The 19,706-nt window shown below is 32.1% G+C and overlaps 3 protein-coding genes across 4 annotated transcripts; 2 read left to right on the top strand and 1 right to left on the bottom strand.

Moving 5' to 3' along the window:
• The first annotated feature begins 2,829 nt into the window (after window positions 1-2,829).
• On the top strand, window positions 2,830-5,810 carry LOC122597845 (pentatricopeptide repeat-containing protein At1g06270). Of its 2 annotated transcripts, none has more exons than XM_043770415.1 (2): window positions 2,830-4,387; window positions 5,511-5,810. In XM_043770415.1, the coding sequence occupies exon 1, from the start codon at window positions 2,881-2,883 to the stop codon at window positions 3,916-3,918; it is 1,038 nt and encodes a 345-aa protein (XP_043626350.1). In that variant the 5' UTR covers window positions 2,830-2,880; the 3' UTR covers window positions 3,919-4,387; window positions 5,511-5,810. The 2 variants fall into 2 exon arrangements, with proteins under 2 accessions (XP_043626350.1, XP_043626351.1); XM_043770416.1 differs by having other exon boundaries at window positions 4,469-5,810.
• LOC122597283 (zingipain-2-like) lies at window positions 3,963-5,618 on the bottom strand. The gene is made up of 2 exons (XM_043769896.1): window positions 5,192-5,618; window positions 3,963-4,669 (listed from the first exon to the last, which is right to left on the bottom strand). The coding sequence occupies exons 1-2, from the start codon at window positions 5,616-5,618 to the stop codon at window positions 4,080-4,082; spliced, it is 1,017 nt and encodes a 338-aa protein (XP_043625831.1). The 3' UTR covers window positions 3,963-4,079.
• A 1,119-nt stretch (window positions 5,811-6,929) lies between the features above and the next one.
• Window positions 6,930-9,686, top strand: LOC122597958 (PLASMODESMATA CALLOSE-BINDING PROTEIN 5-like). Its single transcript, XM_043770553.1, has 3 exons — window positions 6,930-7,413; window positions 7,713-7,740; window positions 9,403-9,686. Exons 1-3 carry the CDS (start codon window positions 7,053-7,055, stop codon window positions 9,554-9,556), a joined length of 543 nt encoding a protein of 180 aa, XP_043626488.1. The 5' UTR covers window positions 6,930-7,052; the 3' UTR covers window positions 9,557-9,686.
• The last annotated feature ends 10,020 nt before the right edge of the window (window positions 9,687-19,706 follow it).

Genomic DNA, 19,706 nt, shown 5'->3' with positions numbered 1-19,706 from the left:
ATTTATTATAATAATTGGTGAAGACAAAAAAAGAGCCGAGAGAGAAAACGAGTTGCTGGGTTCGTGGCGGCACGGCATCATATTTTGAATGGATAAGTTCGGTTTTGTATTATAAAAGGTTATAAGAAGATTTTAACTTGTAAGTGAAGGTTATATACACTTAATTATATACATACTAAAAACCAAAGTGCTATGTATAAGTTTTTTAAGCATAAAAGGTACAAGTTATTAAAACACACATTAATTTTAACTAAATTTCATTTTAATCCTTTTAATTTTAACCAGTATTCGTTTTAACCCCCTAAAATTTCTATTTTTTTTTAACTTTTATCTCATTTTTAATATACTAAAAACCTATATGAATGTATAAGTGATTTATGCGTAGAATGTACAAGTTCTTATAGCACATAATAATTTTTATCATTTTTCAGTTTAACCCCATGAACTTTATATTCTTTTAACTTTTGTTCCACATCAAAATTTCGTTTTAATTTTCATGACACTAAGTTTTTGGGTTTCTTTTTTTTTCATCAAATAACTTTCACGTAGTTACGATTTTACTTTTAAACATTTTGTTTGACTATTTTTATCCGTCTTTTTATATATATGTTATATATATATATAACGTTTTTAATATATAATATCATTATCGTTACGTCTTAGTTCCATGTAACATTTAATTATTAACATAGTTATTGTTTATGTTCTTATACAAAAGGTCTATACAAATTTACAAATCCTTTATGCCTTACAAGTTCTTATAACATATACTAATTTTTACCAATTTTTTCGATCTTTTAACTTTTGCCTTACATCAAAGTTTTCATTTTTGTCACACTAAACTTTTGGATTTTTATCAGATACTATCACATAGTTACGGATTTACTTTTACACATTTGTTTTGATTATTTTCATCTGTATTTTTATATAATAATGTTTTTTATATAATAACTTTTGTCATCATTACGTCTTACATTCTTATAACATCTAAAACATTAATATAGTTATTGCATATGTTTTAATACATCTTTTTAATCTTTTGCATTTTTTATTGTTATTGTTACATGTTTAATTGTTTTTAAATTTTGAGTTCGAGACATAAATTTGGGAACAAAACTTTGTCGTGTAGAAAGCGTATCCCGCGGCAACGCGTGGGGTACAAAAACTAGTTAACTACTACATATATTTTTTGAGATAGAATATGACTATAGTAATTTTGAAACATACCGAAAATGCTAATATCGTATGGAAGTTGTATTTGGCTTAGTGGCAACCAAGTTTGGAAATGAGGAGAAATAAGTTAGAAAGTTACATGTTTTTCATTTATAGGAATTCAGTTTGAGCTCTTTACTAGCTTATCATTTTGGGTAATATCCGAGCATATCATAGATATTTAGATGATTAACATACAAAAATACAACACTACTATTATTTATATAAAAGTTGATGATAAAAATAAAGAACCATGGAACCGTTAATTATCATGCGCGCTACAAATGTAAATTCTAAAATAATTGACTAACACTCAGGGTAAAATGGTTTTACGTAAAAAAACAAAAACGTAAAAGTGTTGATCTAATAGATAGGAATTATACATCTTACTCGTACTTCTTTTACTATACGATAATACGAATGTTATCTAGCATTAAGAAAACAAAACCAAATTATGTAAAGTAACATGATTTTTTCGAAATTAAATTTAAATTGCAAGAAATGATAATGATCAGGTTAAAAAAAGAATGAAAATAAAAATGATGATATATTATTCTAAAAAATTGATATATGATATTATGATTGGATCTTTAAAGATATATTATTTTACATTAAGTTTGAATATTTTTGAAAAACTTTTTAATGATGGTTAAGAATCAAAATTTAATATGATGTCATAAATACATTTATATAAAAAAGTTAATTGATAAAAAAAAACCTAGATGTCAAGTAAGATTTTTTTAAAATATCATAATGTAATCAAAATCTTGTTTTATTTATATAATAATAGATATCGAGTCTAATATAACTAATTTCAAATTACTTTGAATAATTTTACATGTTCAAAATTATCGATCGATTTGATCAAACATGAAAAGGTTTATCTCATCAAGTCAACCATAACATATAAATATATTTATTGTAGTAATATTTATTTATTTTTCATTATTAACTTTTTATACTAAGGTTTGTTATTTATATTCTTATTTTGTGCCAATGAATAATCTATATTCCCCGTTGAATGTTATTCATTTGGGTATGCAAGTTGTTTAAATTGTCTTTAATCTTTAATTATTTATTATTTAATATTTAAAGTATCTGCATTAACCATTAACATCAATTATCTTTGATACTTCAATTTTATTACGAGTATTATTTTTTTTACTGGTACAACAAAGTAACAAACCCCTTTACGTGACTTCAGTTTTCCTATCTATCAGTTGGTAAGTAATTCACTAATTCCCTTTTAATTGAATCTCTACCGGTAGTTAGTTTAACAGTTTTAGGGACAGATACTTGTGTAATTTTGGAAATGAACACCAACTGTTTGATAAAATGCCTCACTTAGTACACAAAGCACCTGGATATCATGTATAATGTATGTTGTTGTCTGGTCAATAAAAACATACACATACGTATGTGTTAGACGTATCGACATTGTTTGTGTCGAGCTTTTATCGAATTACTGATCAAAATAGATTGGCTCAACCTTATAAGAGCTCAGTGTGACCCATTTTCGAGCCTCATTTTAAAGTTGGATGCTTGATGTAAAATTGATTGACTTTGTATGTTTATGTAGATTCTTATCAGGATTTATATCTGCAGGGTTTCGTTTGCTGAGCGCATCATCTTTACTCTGCACATTGAAGCTATAATAATAAGTAAATTATGGCGCTTTCAGTGCCAAGGCTACGTAAACCACTGATTTCGTTTTCTTTTCAGTCTATGTACTTTTCTTCCGTTATAAATTCAGTCTCATCACAACGATTAGTTGAGAATTCGATTCAAGATGCAGTCACAGCCAAAAGTTACCAGCAAATTGCAGACATTCTCGGTGTGTCAAAAGAAACTTGTCAGACCTCCAATCCCTTTTCGTTTCTCATAAACTTTCACCAAGATCAAAGAACCAAAATTATTGATGAAATTCTACAAAGTTTTGTTTCTTTAAGGCCTCGTGATCGCCCTCGAGTTGCGTATGCCTACCTCCTCTCTTTCACATTGCAAAGCAGTAATCCTTTACCTCTGTCCCTGGCAGTCCTACAGCGCACCCTTCGCTCAGGCTGTTCCCCTGTTCCCCAAACTCACCTACTTTTATCGACTGTATGGCTTCATGAAAGAAAGCAAACTGATGAGTCTGTTGCTAGTATGCTATTGCAGATGAAGTCGATTGGATATCGACCTGATGGTGGTGTATGCAACTACCTTATTTCATCACTATGCAAGGTTGATCAGTATGAGGAGGCGGTTCATGTCTTGCGGTGCATGGCTGGTGCAGGATGTGTTCCCGATTTAGAGAGTTTTGGCTCTGTAATCGGTCTACTTTGTGACCTTAGAAAGACAAAGTACATTGAAGAGCTAATGAAGGAACTGGTAGTTAAGTTTAGATTATCTCCGAGAAAAGAGATGGTGGTAAAGGTCCTAAAGGCAATGCGAGCAAACAAAGATGTACATAAAGCAGTCGAAATGATTAATTTTCTAGAGGAAATGAATATACAAATTGGGTTCGAGAGCTATGAGCTGGCTGTGGAGATGTGTTTAGAATCTGGTTTGTTTGTTTTGGGAGGGAAAGTTGCTTTAAGAATGACTGACAGAGGTTTTATACCTTACATAAAGGTAAGGCAGAAGGTATTCGAAGGACTGACTGCCATCGGTGAATTGGATTTTGCTTATATTCTTAAAAAGCGGTTCACAGAATTGAACTCTTAGTGTCCCACATATTATTACGATTTATGAATTTACATTTTGTTGTGTTGTGTATCAAGAAGCCATGAATCCATGATCACTTACCCATAAAGTATTCATAATTACAACCTGATACAAGTATCGAATATTGATGCAGTCAGTTTTTTTTTCTTTACATGAAGACACTAAGACAAGACAGGGTAAGTCGCGTCCATTGTAATAGCACACTTGCCTTTTCTACCTCTAGTTCCACGCTTGATTCTCATATAGCCATCTTCACCCCAGTCTTTACCCCAAGAATTCTTAACAATCCAGTACTTCGTTCCATTTTCTTCCCCGTAACCGACCACTGTTACCGCATGATTCAAGTGGGTACCACAGGGACCCGTGAAAATTCCATGGGAGTATAGCTGAAATAGAAAGCCAGCAGCAATTGCAACTGATACGGGTTGCTTGGAGACTGCAGCTTCTAGACTTTTCTCATCCTTAGCAGGTACTTTTTGGTATTCTTTTATTGTAACTGCACTTATTTTAGCTTTTGATTTGTTACATTTATGCTCTTTGGCTACATAAGGATAATCATCTGCTGCTGTGATTCCACCATTGTGTATGACAAATTCGTATGCGTGTTCCATTATACCACCAACGCATCCTGTGTCACCATTGTCGACATCACAATCTATAAGCATTTGTTCTGATAGAGCTGTTAAATTACCACTTTTTATTTTGTTGAAGCCTTCAGTTGCTGCTACTGCAGCGAATGCCCAACAAGCTCCTGCATTTGTAACGCCTTTTGTTTAGTAATTATACAATGCCATATAAATGTCACATTGCATCAAATTTTTGTACAATCCCAACTCAATAATGTCAGTGAGGTAAAATGCATTAAGCCTAGAGGAGATAGATTCTACCCATTTGCCTATGAATGGGTGGATTTGGTTTGTGTTTATTCCAGTTGTATCAAATCAGAATAAATTAGCTGAAAGGGAAACTTGTCAGACGGGATGAAATTCACTCCCAGTCTATTTTTAACGCGTGCATCATTGTAAATTGTTTTATTCAAATATTTGAATTATTGTTGTTATAAAGTAGCCTTTTCAATCATAATTAGTGCATTATTCTTTATAAAAGTTATGAACAAACAAGTGTTAACATGTCAACCCAACCCAACCCAACCATCCTGTTTTGTCCCATACTAAAAAATGACCCAATCAACCCCAATCCTTCTTGACCCTTTACCCGATCTGCCTGTCCCAGCCAAGTTGCCACATCTAATTAAATCTCACAATTCTTGTACCGCATTTGCCTTGATCTCTGATATGAGTTACAGCTCCTTTCTTTCTCCAATCCACACTTGCTGGCAAATCCTGTGTGATGTTGATGGGATGGGTCGAATCTGAATGCCCATGACTTTTATAACCCATATAAAAAGATTGAAACTCCTCATTGGTTAGATCCACATATTTATTGTCAGTGAGCTTGTAGGAAAGATTTTGTGAGTTGATATACTCGATATACTGAAAATTAGATTGGTAGATACCGTATCTTATTCCCCTTTCATTATTACCTTTGTATCTTCTCCCATGTTTTTTGAGCCACTTCACGTACCTATGCAGATTATGGTTTGAGTTGTAGCTTGGTTGTTCAGGCTCCCGAGCTGTACAACATAGTATAGATGGGGCCAGAAGGGCGAAGAAAGCTATTCTGAACAGAATAATGGTCATTGTTAATAGTAAGTTTAGTTTAATTCAATTTAATTTGCTTTATTTTTTGACAAATTAGTGGTTTGTTTTAATGTAGTTGCATAATGTTGAGATCTTGTTCAGTTCATGTGTTTTGTGCTTTCAATATATGTTACGTTTATGCCTAGTAAACGGCTCTTGTATATTGACATTTTCTATCTTTCAATACTGAAACTGAGGTATGCGATTCTTGATAAATGATCCGCTGGATATAAAACTATTTGTATTGTACTGAATTTATGTAAATATAATTTATTTTACAGTTTGCAGTTCATATGAACATCGCTACAATAAAGATGAGCTCGAGCTTTATGGTGTTCGTGCTAGGCTCGAAAACAATTGAGTAGGCTTAAGCTCAACTTGATAGCTCGACAAGCTTTCAATATGCAGGTCCGAACTCGACTCGATTAGGTTTGAATACGGCTTGAGTTTGGCTCCATAATATATACCTAAGTTAACAATAAAAGAAAAAGAGTACCCTAAATCAAAAACCACCATTATATATACTATATTATAAAGCAAATTCACTTTTAATTTTCAACATTAATTTTAAAATTTCAATATTAAGTTCCAATAATGTACACATTCTATTCCATGATGTACCATACATCATAGCCACATTACATTAATAACTTCCAGTACTCACCGGCGTCACAACCACCACCAATCTCGGCCGCTGCCACTGCCGCTCGCCGCCATCACCACCCGTCACCGCCACTACCACCGTCGCCATTACGCCACCGTCGCCACCTCCATCACCGCTGTAATGCGCAGATACCGTTCTCGTAAATCATTAACTCCAAATATAACTTCATTTCAAAATTTCAATTCCAATCTTCTTAGCTTGTATGTTTATTGTCTTTTACAATATGACAAGTTGATTGAAAAACATTTACAGTATATACTAAAATTTTAGGATTAAGATCCTTAAGGTTGAAACAACTTTTTAGGTGAAGTTGGAAAGATCTCAACTCTTTAATTAAAATTAAAAATCATGATTCAAATTTATTTCAATCTAAAAAGCTAAGGATTGTCTAATTTTTACTTCAAAGTTGATATATGTATTAAAAAATTACGAGTAATATGAAATGAATTTTTTACCAAATTTAATTGTGTGTACCATTATTTTCACTTCCTATTCATATATCTCGAAGGAAAAAAAATATCACTTGCAAAAATATCAGTAGAAAAATAGTCCGTCCTATTTTACTCGCAAAAATATCGGTGAAATGCATGTGAAACACGACAGTAAAATCCAAAGAAAAGACACAAAAGTCCAGCCGTTTGCAGTTACTTGCAAAAATTACTCTGTCTCCACGATCTATCCATCTTCCCCCAACGCTCATATACTCACAGTAAAAAAAAACACACTCACACTCACACTCACACACATCCAAATCTATACATACAACAATCATGTATCTAAAGCTTCCCCCTATACTCACAACCCTTTTCCTTCTAATCATCATCATCATCATCATCTTTACCACCGCCGTCTCCGCCGCGTCACAAACTCAACCCGCCGGCGTGGCACTCAACCTATGGTGTGTTGCAAAAAACAACGCCGAAGATTCCGCACTTCAATCTGCCATCGATTGGGCATGTGGGACCGGCGGGGCTGACTGTACACCCATTCAGCAAGGTGGGCCTTGTTATGATGCGGCTGATGTTAGGAAAACGGCGTCGTATGCGTTTAATAGTTATTGTACTAAAAATGGTATGACTGAAGATACTTGTAACTTTGCCAATACTGCTGCTTTGACTTCCCTTGACCCAAGTAAATACTAACACTTCTTTCTCTTTTCTTTTCCTTTTCTTTAAAGAATTTATTTGTGTATTAATTAATTGAGAGAATAAATATTATGTAAACAAAAATGCGATTTAATATCTTGAGACGTCAACATTTTTAGACAAAATGACCAACCAAATCACAACTTTGCGAAATTTGAAAAATGTTGGACATTTTGAGGTATTGAATGGTGTTTTTAGTTACCAAGTTTTTTGCTATTATTATAATGTAGTGTAATTTGCTAGATTATAATTTGGTGTTTTATTTTTTTTATTTATTTTTTTCAGGTCATAGCGGTTGCAAATTCCCATCAAGGTATGTATTGTTTTTATTAAGTAGTGCTACTTTCAGTGGCGGACCCAGGATTTATAGGGATGAGTAGCACAAATTTTTTATTGTTGGCTTTATATCGATGTAAAATAACGATACTGACTGAATTGTTACGATTTTTTAGGATTTTTGACTATTTTTAATGATTGTTAAGAGTTTTTGACACTTTGGGTAGTTTTCATTTATCATTTAATGCACAAGTACGTCTTTATGAGTTTATTATTAGGATAATCTTTTGAAAGTTTTGATTTAGTTACATTGACGGGTATCCCATATTTGTTTGACCCGTAGCACCAATGAATAATATATCGTTTTTCAAAAAAAATTACACTACATGGATCTAGCGGACCCGTAGCCCAGGTTACCCCTAGGTTTAATGTAGGTCCGCCTATGGCTACTTTAGTGTTTAAGTTAAAGTTACTATTTTTGGCAAATGTAGTTAGAATCCAATCTTAATATTTTTAGGAATGTAGTAAGTTTTCAATAAGCAAGGAAGCCTACAAAGATGGGCTGGCTATCCAGGCTGTGTTTTGGTTGATGGGTGGTATCTGGGGTGGTCCAAATGGTTTTGGCTTGCAATTTAGGTAACTGGTAATGTACTAATGTGGGTCGAGTTTCAGTCAATTTGAATAGTTTCAGGTCACCCCTTTTATTTTTGAACCCGTTTCAATTGTTTTGGGTTCGGTTGATATAGTTTTGAACCAATATGTTTGTCAATTTAAGTTTGTGGGCGGGTAGGGCTATTTACGAACAGTTTGCAAGAATTTTGTTTTATGTTTAGTAAAAGAAAGGATATGATTAAGTGATGACCAGGCATGAACATAGGTTCCATCCATTGTTCGTTTGTGTATTTCCCACACATATATGAAATATCAGTAAAACAGAGTAGTAATTGTTAATCTATTATGCAAATGGTGACAAACACTCATAAATGAAAAGAACGTTGTATATTTTAAACGTCATTTGGTGATGTATGTTTGTTTATCTTCATTTTTTCGTGTACTTACCTTCCTAATGGACTAACAACAAAAAACACATGCTTTTTAACAATAAACATCCTCTAACATAGTGGCCCTGTTGTTTTGTTTGTTAATCAAACATAACGAACAAACATGAACGCTTTAAGTTGGTTCTTTTTAAGTGTTCATGCTCATCATTATTTAGTTTAAATCAAAAAAAGTTATATGATAAAGACCGTTAAAGTTCATTCCGTTTGTTGCAGCCTAGTGTTTGGTTCCTTGAGTTGTGTAAGGTCCATGTTGTGCTTGGTCAAACTCAGACAATAATTAGGTCATCTCATATTTGACCCAGTATAATTTGACACCGGGTTCAGTTTCATGTTTGCTTAATTCGTATTAGGTTTGTGTCATTTTTCATGCCAACACAGTTTTCAGACATACATGACCGTTTCATGTATTGGATGTTCATGGTTATTTAGTACTCGCGTCTACTTTGTAATAATATTAGTGATTAGCTACAAAATTTTGAAGATTCTGATTAAATACATCAAGTTTAAAGAACTTCGTTCGTAATAAACTTACAAGTAGTTAATCACCTTCAATCATCTGATCCATTAATTCTGTATAGCAAGTATCGGATTTGCATATCAAAAAATTGTTAAATTGAAGTTTTGTTGGAAAATGGCAGTTTGGAAGGGAAGAATACACTAGGAGCTACAGCAACAGGGGGAGGGACATCAACTGCAGATATTACAAGTAAAGGAGTTAATATCGCATTATATAGTGATATGTGGCTATGGTGTTTGTATTTTGTTATATTTTCTTGGTTAAATTTTGTTTAGATGATCTGTCATTTTACTTCTTAATTTTTCCTCTTGGTGGAGTCAAAATGAGTTAGTTTGGCAAAGCTAGAAGGGTGTATTGTAAGATTTTTATTTAATCATATGGTTTGTGATCCTTCAGTTTAGCTAATTCATCGCTTACCAAAAAGATATTGGATGACTATCTATTAGAATTTAGAACATGTCTCGTCACATTAGTTGGCTGAACTGGGTTACACCGTTACAGGATGAAAACTTCTGGGTTGTTTTGATTTTACTTAACGATAATTTGGGATTACTGATGGATCACTAGCCCATCCGATCTTGTTCATTCCTCACATGAGGAAACTCATCATAGGTAAAAGAAAATCCATCACTCAACATTGAACCTCAATTTTTATTATGAGTTTAAAATTCATCACATGTAGATCACTAGCTCACCCGATCATTTTTATTCTTTTATTTTTTTAATTGAGGGTCATTGGTTATTTGGACTATTTAGATGTGCATTAGGACTTGCAATTAGAGGTAGTTAATAACCAGGTTTGTCGGGTACTTAATGAGTTAAATTGTGTAATTTTTTTTAGAGGATTTTGTCAAAAACAACTTATGCTGCATGTAAAATAAGATGACATTTCACGCATTAAAAGTTATACATTATATTAAGAAAAAAAAAACAAACTTGTTCCACACATAAAAACTTACACATTATAATAAAAAAAAATTTAAAAACTTATAATTAAGATGTTAATATCGGTTTTTTCTAATTATCGCTTTATTTTTATGAATTTGATTATTTATGTCAGTACTTCTGTCTTTCCTTTATTTTCAATTAGTTTTTATGTCAAACTCGGACCCCAACGTCTCCTTGCAATAGCAAAGCGAATTATATACGATGTGTTTTCAAACATATTTATATGGCATATCAAATAGTAAACAATCCTTTCCTAGCTTCAGTTTTATTGGTATATAATAAAATAAAAGGACTTGATATAGGAACGTACACGTATAAACACTTAAACACCCACCATATGAGAACTTGAGAAGTATTCCTTGATATATTTCCGGTATGATACTTTGACTTTTCAGGTCTAAGGCAAGTATATTTTTTGTACAAAAACATATTCGCATATAGTGGATATTTATGGCAAATTGGTGGATGTGTATAGACGTCGCTTACAAAATCTATCACGTGTATTATAGGTTGATATAGTTGCTAGTGGCTATCAAAATATATGAGATGGGTACCCATGTAATGTGATGACGAGACGGTGACAGGTGGTGGTGGCGTTAACGATGTGATTATTAATATAAAGGTAGTTGATGTAAAAGGGTGGTGCAGTTAATGAAAAACAAATATATTTATAGAGGGGCATTGATCGAATATGAGATATTTGTGAGGATTTTTGGTTTTGATGTAAGGGTATTGTAGTCCTATCAAAGGCTTAAAGTTTAATAAGAAAAAAAAAAAAATTTGCTTTATTAGGTATTATAGATTATAGATTGGTGCTTACTTGAGAAATGATATAGTTACAAACAAAAGTTTAGTGACCATATTTACAAACTCATGTGGACCAATAGAAAAAAAAAAGTGAATCAAAAAAAGAGAAAATAAATATAATTTGTGATGTCACATGTGTTTTTAAATTTTGTAAGTAAAATTTTGGTCATGAACTCATGAATGTAGCATTCCTTAGCATTACCATTTATGGCCATGATTAGCAATGTCACTAGTCACTCGTCATTATCATAATTCCATCCTTACCAATTACGAGTACTTATATATTTATTTTCTATTCAGCATCCATAATACAAACTTGGCTTTAATAGCAAAAAAAAAAAAAAAAAAGTCAAACATCAAAGATTCAAAGCTAGTAGCGATTTTCTGCTAATTCAGTACAACCCGTGCAATAAGGGGACACAAATGCAGCTCCGAAAATCCAGCTTTTAGACTTAATCATACAGTTTACATTTTATTTTTTATTTTGAACAACATTATTAAAAATTTATTTTGAATTCCTTCAGAACAACACCCTTAATTCCAGTTTTGATACTGATTATTAAACTATGTCAAATACAAGCCCAGCTACATTAATTACTGTTTTTGTTTCTTTTGCAAGAATCAAACCAACCCTATGTTATCTTCTGATTTCTGCTTCTGATGTATCTTTATTATTTGTTCACAAATGTATTCTATATTTATCTTCTTAGTAATCTGTTTGAGCAATACATATACATTACACAAGTGGCCTAGCTTGATCAAGTTACAACCAATATATATACTTTGATCCCGGCCAACTTCATTAATTTAGCTCCAGTTCAAAATCATAAATCTCTAACTAATTAATGTGCATTATTTGAAATGAATTTTGGCCCTATGTAAGTGTGTTTGAGTAAGCCAAGGGTCAGGAAGCATGCTTTTAATTTTGGATTGGCCTGACCTAATTATAGTGCTACCCTTTTTTTTTTTTTTTTTTTTTAATCAACATATGTTCAATTCGCAGCCTAACAGTGAAGAGTTAGGATTTGAAATTAAAAAGGGTCGGTTGCTTGATTGGGATGACCAGCTGGAGAAGTTCATGTTGATTTAACCTTTGAAATGAAAACTTATAGAATAAATAGGATAACAGGATTCCAGCTGTAGTTTCTTGTTAGGTCGGTAAAACTGTCATTATATACGAGCTGAGTAAAAAATTCTGTTAGTTGGAGGGAGCTGAGCACCATCTAGTCCCCCTACGCTAGCTGATCTGCCTCTACAGCCTAATTAAGTAAGTTCACGTGTCAACTTTAAAGAAGGCACAAGAACGAAAACTCATTCCAGATAAACGACGTTCGTAGATCAGTTGAAGCTAGGTCATCGATCGACTCATCGAGAATAATATATATCAGCGATATATATATTTCTTATTTTTCACATTGAACCTGCTAACGCTCTACAATATATCTCAAATGACTATAAAGGGAATCATAATATATTGATTAAAGAACTCAAAATTAAAGAACTAATTAATGACCTAAAAGTTTAGTGAGTGGGTTTACTTGACCCTTCGATCCATTCAACGAGTACAAGGCCTAAAGAGTACTCACAATTTTGAAACTACTCACATCATATCTATCCTTTAATTAAGGTTGTTCAAGTAGCACATTAATTAATTAGTGAAATTGAGCTGAGTAGACCTTCAATAATTCACTTTGCTGACACACATTCTTAATCTAGGATTGGATGTTCTGTCTTTTATTGTATATTCACATTCATATATTCTATACTTTCTATAGTATTCAATTGACATTTGTTTGATCATGTCATTACATATATGCATCACTAATTAATAACGCTAGTTTTTTTTTTTTTTTTTCCTAGCCCACCTTACGTATGACGAAAATGGCTATAAATAGGCCTAGGAATGGAATGAGATCATTGCAAGGCATCTCTAATTAAATATGGTTAAGTGGCAGATTTGGTTCTGTGTTTTCTTAGTTTTGTGTTTGCATACGAATGCACGAATGTTGGAACATAGGAAGAGCCGCCTAAGCGCGCCCTTCAGAGCCATGTTTGAGCGGAAGGTGGCGGGATTAGGGTACGGAGTTGGCAATGCTAAGAACCAAGAAAGTGGCTATGCACCTACTCGTTTGAGCCCCGGGGGACCTGATCCTAAACACCATTAATCTAATAGTGTTTGTCATTTTTATTTCATTTAATTTGATCATTTTTATTTTTCATTAATTAGTTGATCAACTGCATGTGGTTTTTTGAAGCAGAATGCATGTGACTCGTTTTAGGGGCATCACAAGCAAGATGCATTATCAAGTGTGCGTGTGTTGTGAAACTTCTTGATTATCTGCCACCCGGCCCATTGTAATTCTTAATTATGTGAATAATAATTAATTCTATCAGAAAAAATTTTAGAAATCTTAATTTAATTTGTTCATGAAATATATATATCAAGCTGATCGAACATATTTAGCTAGCTAGTAGCGATCTTGTGCTGATCTCAGACACATACATTTCTATTTTTATTAACATCCTAGCTAACAAGATCAAAGCTATAAGAAAAATCAGATAGCTAGCTAGGTCAAGTGATCGACAGGCCGGTGTTGGATGCACTCCAAAAAAAAGCAAGATATATATAGTAGTTACTAGCTACCTAGTGATCGATGACAAATAGATAGAGTGATCACTGATCGAACATATATATCATATATATATATATAGAGAGCCGGCCTAACACTACATGAAAAGCAAGCCATTGCTTTAGGCCCTCATACTTTTGACTTTTGAGGCCTCAATATCTTGTTATACAGTGGGCTTAATGTATGTGATATATGAGCTAATATCATTATTTAAAAAAAAAAACAACAACAGAAATTGCCTATTGCTATTGTAGTAATAAACCCAATAACCATTGCCTTTTGATAATAAGTAGTTATCAGCCGCTTAGAATGGTTCCTTTTTAATAGAATAAATTGATAAACCTCTAGTCACAATTTCATAGTAATGGGTTTCATAAATCATAACATCTCCTTCACATTTGTACGCTTGTAAAGTAGGACCCCAAATATTCATCTCGTTTAAAGTAATCAAAAAGTTTAAGCCGTCATTGCATATATATATATATATATATATATATGGAAAAGTGAATATGAGGTTGTCCCCCCATCTAAACTTAGATGGGGAACTCCTTAAACACAAATATTTTAATAATATTTGTATTTTAAACAAATGATGGGGCCCCGTGATATTTATGGATTAAAAAACCAAATTGTAAGGGTTTCCCCATCTAAGCTTAGATGAGGGACAACCCCATACTCACTTCCCCATATATATATATATATATATATATTAAAACCGTCATTATTAATGTCAGTCGTGTGAATGAAAGTATATATATATATATATTAAAACCGTCATTATTAATGTCAGTCGTGTGAATGAAAGTTAAAAGTGGTTATTAAAGGTTCACTTCTGCTTGGTACTATATATAGCAAAATTATCTCCGCAACTTAAATTAGTGTTACGAAAAATCAGTTGATCAAGAAATGGTGATCACTGAATTAAGATATATACTATGATATATACAACATATATATAAACTTGCAACAACAAAAAATTAATTAAAAACATTCAAATGATGAAATGATCAAGCAAAAGGTTTGAATATTGTATAATACATTAAATTAATTTGTATGATGATTTGAATACATATACTTCTAAATTGTATATTGAATATAAAAAATAATCTATCCCCATTTTTTTAAATAAAAAATTAAGGAAAATGATAAACATAGCCCCGGGCTATGTATAATACGTTATTACATGCATCAAAGGTTATACAATAGATATCAATCCGTAAATATAGGGGTATTTATGTTCAATGTGCAAATTATTTATGCATGTAATAACATGATACACATAGCCCCAAGGCTGTGTTTATCATTTCCCAAAAATTAAAGATCGAAGAAGGTTATGTAATAAACATTTTATAGACTACACACGTACACTACAAGAGAAAAAGGGTTTTGGCAATGAGACTTTTCTTGTTAAAGAACATTTGGCGTCCCCAAACCGATACATAAATTTCAAAGATTGTATAGACGACCACGTACTTGGGTATAGACGTGGGTAGTTTCATTATCATCGCTAGTAGTAATTACCTGTTTATGTACGAATTAATTGTATATATATATATATATGTGGTCATTTTTTTTTATTATATTTTTTTTTGAACGGTAAATTTGGGCTCAGCAACATGTCACTCCATATATCCAACTCCAATTTCAGAAGAAACCCATTATGGGAAAACCACTGTTCCAGAGAGTATTACACCAAGATTTGAACCCAAGATCTCTCCGTCTAAAGCTCCACCATATACCAATCCATATATCGATGATTGGTATATAGACGATCATTTAATTAGCTAGGTAGTTTCATCACATATATATTAATTAACGATCATTTTTGTGGTATAACTAAAAATGTACTACGTTTCTTCTACTTACAAACATATACGAATTGAAGTAATTAATTTAATAGCTAGCTTATTATATACCTAGCTTATAGCATATAAACTAATTAACACGGAATAGACCAAGTGATGAATTGAACGTGTATAAATAGAAAGGATCGGAGCTTAATTACAACCTTACACGTTAGTTTTGTGTTAAATCACTACGATAGCCAGCAAAAGCTCAAAGAGTCAAAGTCCCTCAGCTCCTTTAGAAATATATTTGTAACCTGATCATAGGCGCAGGAAAAAGAAAATCAAGCTATATAGGCTTCATAACAAGACCCGCGTCGTATGTACGCACGTGTTTATTGAATCATGGCCGGCGCGCAATATAATTTGAACAACCACTCCCCGTCGGTTTTACATTATTCAATCCTCGATCGACAGGGTTGCTAGCTCGGTAGCTTGTTAGGTGATCGAAATACGTTGAATTAATAAATATATATACCGAAGGTGCTAATAAATATTGTTGGGTGATCTGATAATTATATGATATATAGATCGACTAATTGTTACAATATACGATATTTTCTTTAGAAAAGGTGTAGCTTCGATCTCATCGTACTTGCTTAAAATGGAACATCCTATTTATACAACTATGCTGACTTTTCTAGTTTAGGAATATTCTTAGTAATATTCCTTTAACTATAATGGGAAAGATTAATTATTTCTCTAAATGTTTGTATAATTAACACACGTACATCCGCACAAAGATATGATGAAGTTGACATGCATGATGTCCTTTGGCACAACTATTGACCCGGCCACTACAGGTATCATAATTTTCATTTACTAATCTAATATGAGTATAATAATTAAGAATACGAGCCTGGTATCCGTGCAATGCGGCGGCAGTAGTGGTGAAAGCGGTCTGCTTTATTAGTAACTTTTGGTAGTTACGTAAAGAAAAAAAAAGTTCAAAGGCAATAAGGTATTTCAAAGACATAAATATTTAATAGGGGGATTTATTTTATTAAGGAGTAGAGATTATATATATATATGTATATATATATATATAATAATAAACAATCAAGGTCGGCAATTGAATTTCGGCGTCCGTGTGCAAAATCAAATTTCAAAAATGAGGCCCATATAACATAATAGATATATATACATATATTTTAAGATAGATACTATGAGTGTAAAAAAAAGAGTATTAATTGCTTATAAAAATTCATTAAACACGAAATGTTCTCATCATAAAAGACTTTAGAAGTTACAACTTTTTTCATTCTTCTTTGAATACTAGTCCCCTTTTAAAAACATGCATTTAATTTTATTTTTAATATCTATAAGTCCTTAAAATACTAATTTCTTTTAATAAATATCTAAATAAAACTTTTTTCATTCTTCTTTGAATACTAGTCCCTTTTTAAAACATGCATTTAATTTTATATTTAATATCTATAAGTCCTTAAAATACTAATTTTTAATAAATATCTAAATAATACATATATATAACTAAGAATTTGAAAAATGAGGCCCCGTCTGAAAGTTGGGGTCTTGTGCACTGGCCTATATAATACTTGTCAAGATCCTCCATTGTAAAAAATCTTGAACAAACCTACGAAACAAAGATGGCACGACTGTGTGTATATATATATATATATTGTGTGTGTTAAAGCATTATATGACACTATGTATAAAATAGAAAAGTGAATCTCTTTTTCTGTATCATATCAAATTATCAATGTCGACGGTCGACCACCATTGAATTATTCTTCTTCATTAATTCCTTTTCTTTTTAATTTGCTATTAAAATGCATCAATGACTCAGTAGCTTCCGCTAGCTTCTCGCTTTATATAATTACACATTTACACATAGAATATATTTGAAAGTGTTCATAAACTTGAAATGTAAAAAGAAAGACCGGATTGGAATATATCTAGAAAACTGATGCATATAATTGGGTCATTTATAATATAGGGGTTGGGATACACTTGGCACCCCTAATACCCCTCCTTTAGCCTAATCCTCCATCCTTATTAATTTTCTAATTTTTTAATATTAATTTAAATTAATTTATACTTTTTGGTTTTCCATCACCAATTTACACTTTAACCCCAATCTAAAACAATTAATTTACACTTTTTTGTTTCCCATCAACAATTTATACTTTAACCCAATTTATAAATAATTAAGGGAAAAGTACAAATTTCGTCCCTGTGGTTTTTCAGAAAAACACGTTTCATCCTTGCCGTTAAAAACGAGCTTTTTTCATCCCTGTAGTTTTTATTCCGTTATAATTTTTCGTCCCTGCCGTTATGTCCCCTCCACGTGCTAGTCACGTGGGGACCTTTTCGTCAGTTTGCACCAAAAATCAACAAAATAAAAATACGTTAATGCCACCGAATAAAGTCCATGATGTTTTTTCACCACCGAATGTTTTTTTGGTGGCTCAAAATTAGGAATTTTAGCGTCTTTGATGGCGTAAAACAGAAGAATGGGGGGTCTAGCTAGCGTGCAACTTATCTGTGGGTTATAGAGCACCATCTTAGATGCTACAGTGGCCGTACCAGACAATGGAGAGGAGCTGGGCAGAAAATCTAGGCGAAAATGGGTGATGAACACATAGTTGACTTTTTAAAGTTAACTTTGACTTCAACCAAGAACTCTAATTTGAGCTACATAACTTGATTTGAGATGAAATTAAAGTATTTTTGTGTATTGTTAATCAGTTTGCACATGAATGAAAACAAACCCATTTCGAATCCGACCAAACATCATAATTTATATGAAAATTTCGCTTTTGACCTAATCGTGTAGTCATAAACCCTAATTTTCGACTTGTATGTAATTTAACCCGGATTTTTGGTGCAAACTGACGAAAAGGCCCTCACGTGACTAGCACGTGGGGGGGACATAACGGAAGGGATGAAAAATTTTAACGGAATAAAACCACAGGGATGAAAAAAGCTCGTTTTTAACGGCAGGGATGAAACGTGTTTTTTCTGAAAAACCACAGGGACGAAATTTGTACTTTTCCCAATAATTAATTATACTTTTTGGTTTTCATCACCAAATTACACTTAAAAATAATTAATTTACACTTTTTCTGTTTTCCATCACCAATTTACAATTTCACCCAATTTAAAAATATTTAATTTACACTTTTCGTTTTTATTGATAATCTATAATATAATTCACGTACGACAACAAAAAAAGAAGCTACGATCAACTATAAAAGGGTTTTTCCTTTTATATACTTTGCACATAATTAATCATTATTATTATTTTTTAACATTGAATTCTTATGTTATTGTTATTATTATTTCTTTTAATTTAATTTGTTGTCCATTATAGGTTCGTTATGGCTTTTTCTTCAACAACAAAAAATATGACCACATTAGTTCATCTTGAAGATCTTAAGCCAACACATGTTAACCATCATTTAAGATTCCGTGTTGTACATGTATGAACTGTTTCGGCGTGAAACAAAACGTACGAGATGGTCTTTGTTGATGAATTGGTATGTATTTTCAAATTATATAGTTTACAGTTTTAATTAGAATATAAGAAAAGGTAAATTTTTTATTTAGCTAAAGTTGGGTGAAAAAAAAGGTAAACTGGAATCAATATTTATATGGAGTTAATTTTCGTATGTTTCTTCTCTAGCTTTCGTATTGATTAAGTTGTGATATATGACTTAACTAATCTAGATATTACATATTAAATTTTGTATTTGTAACCTATATTAACTCTTAGGATTTACGATTATATTTTTCTATAACCTTTGTGAATAGGCGGAAAATTTTAGGAGTATTTTGACTGATGAAGTGACTACCCAGCTAGCAAATTTCTAAGTTGATTCCAGTACATCTATTTAATATATTTGAATTCCAATTTTTTTAACTTTGATTAATAAATTTTGAGATTACCCGTCCATTGCACAGGCCTAAACACTAGTATTATAAAAACATCCCAATCCGGTATAAAAATCCAAACACCTACCATACGAGAAGTAAAATATATACATTGATACTTCTCGTATATTATTTGACTTTTCTGGTCAAAGCTTTAATAATGGAATACTTACTAAGAAGTGGGTGATTTTTGCGAATTTGTGGGTGTGTGTAAAGATGGATAATCCGAATTATTATATATATGTGGTTGGAAACATGCATATACATACGACCGATATATATATATATATATATATACACGT

Source organism: Erigeron canadensis, chromosome 4 (assembly GCF_010389155.1).
Source record: "Erigeron canadensis isolate Cc75 chromosome 4, C_canadensis_v1, whole genome shotgun sequence".
Taxonomy (NCBI): domain Eukaryota; kingdom Viridiplantae; phylum Streptophyta; class Magnoliopsida; order Asterales; family Asteraceae; genus Erigeron; species Erigeron canadensis.
This window is presented reverse-complemented; position numbering and strand designations above follow the sequence as displayed.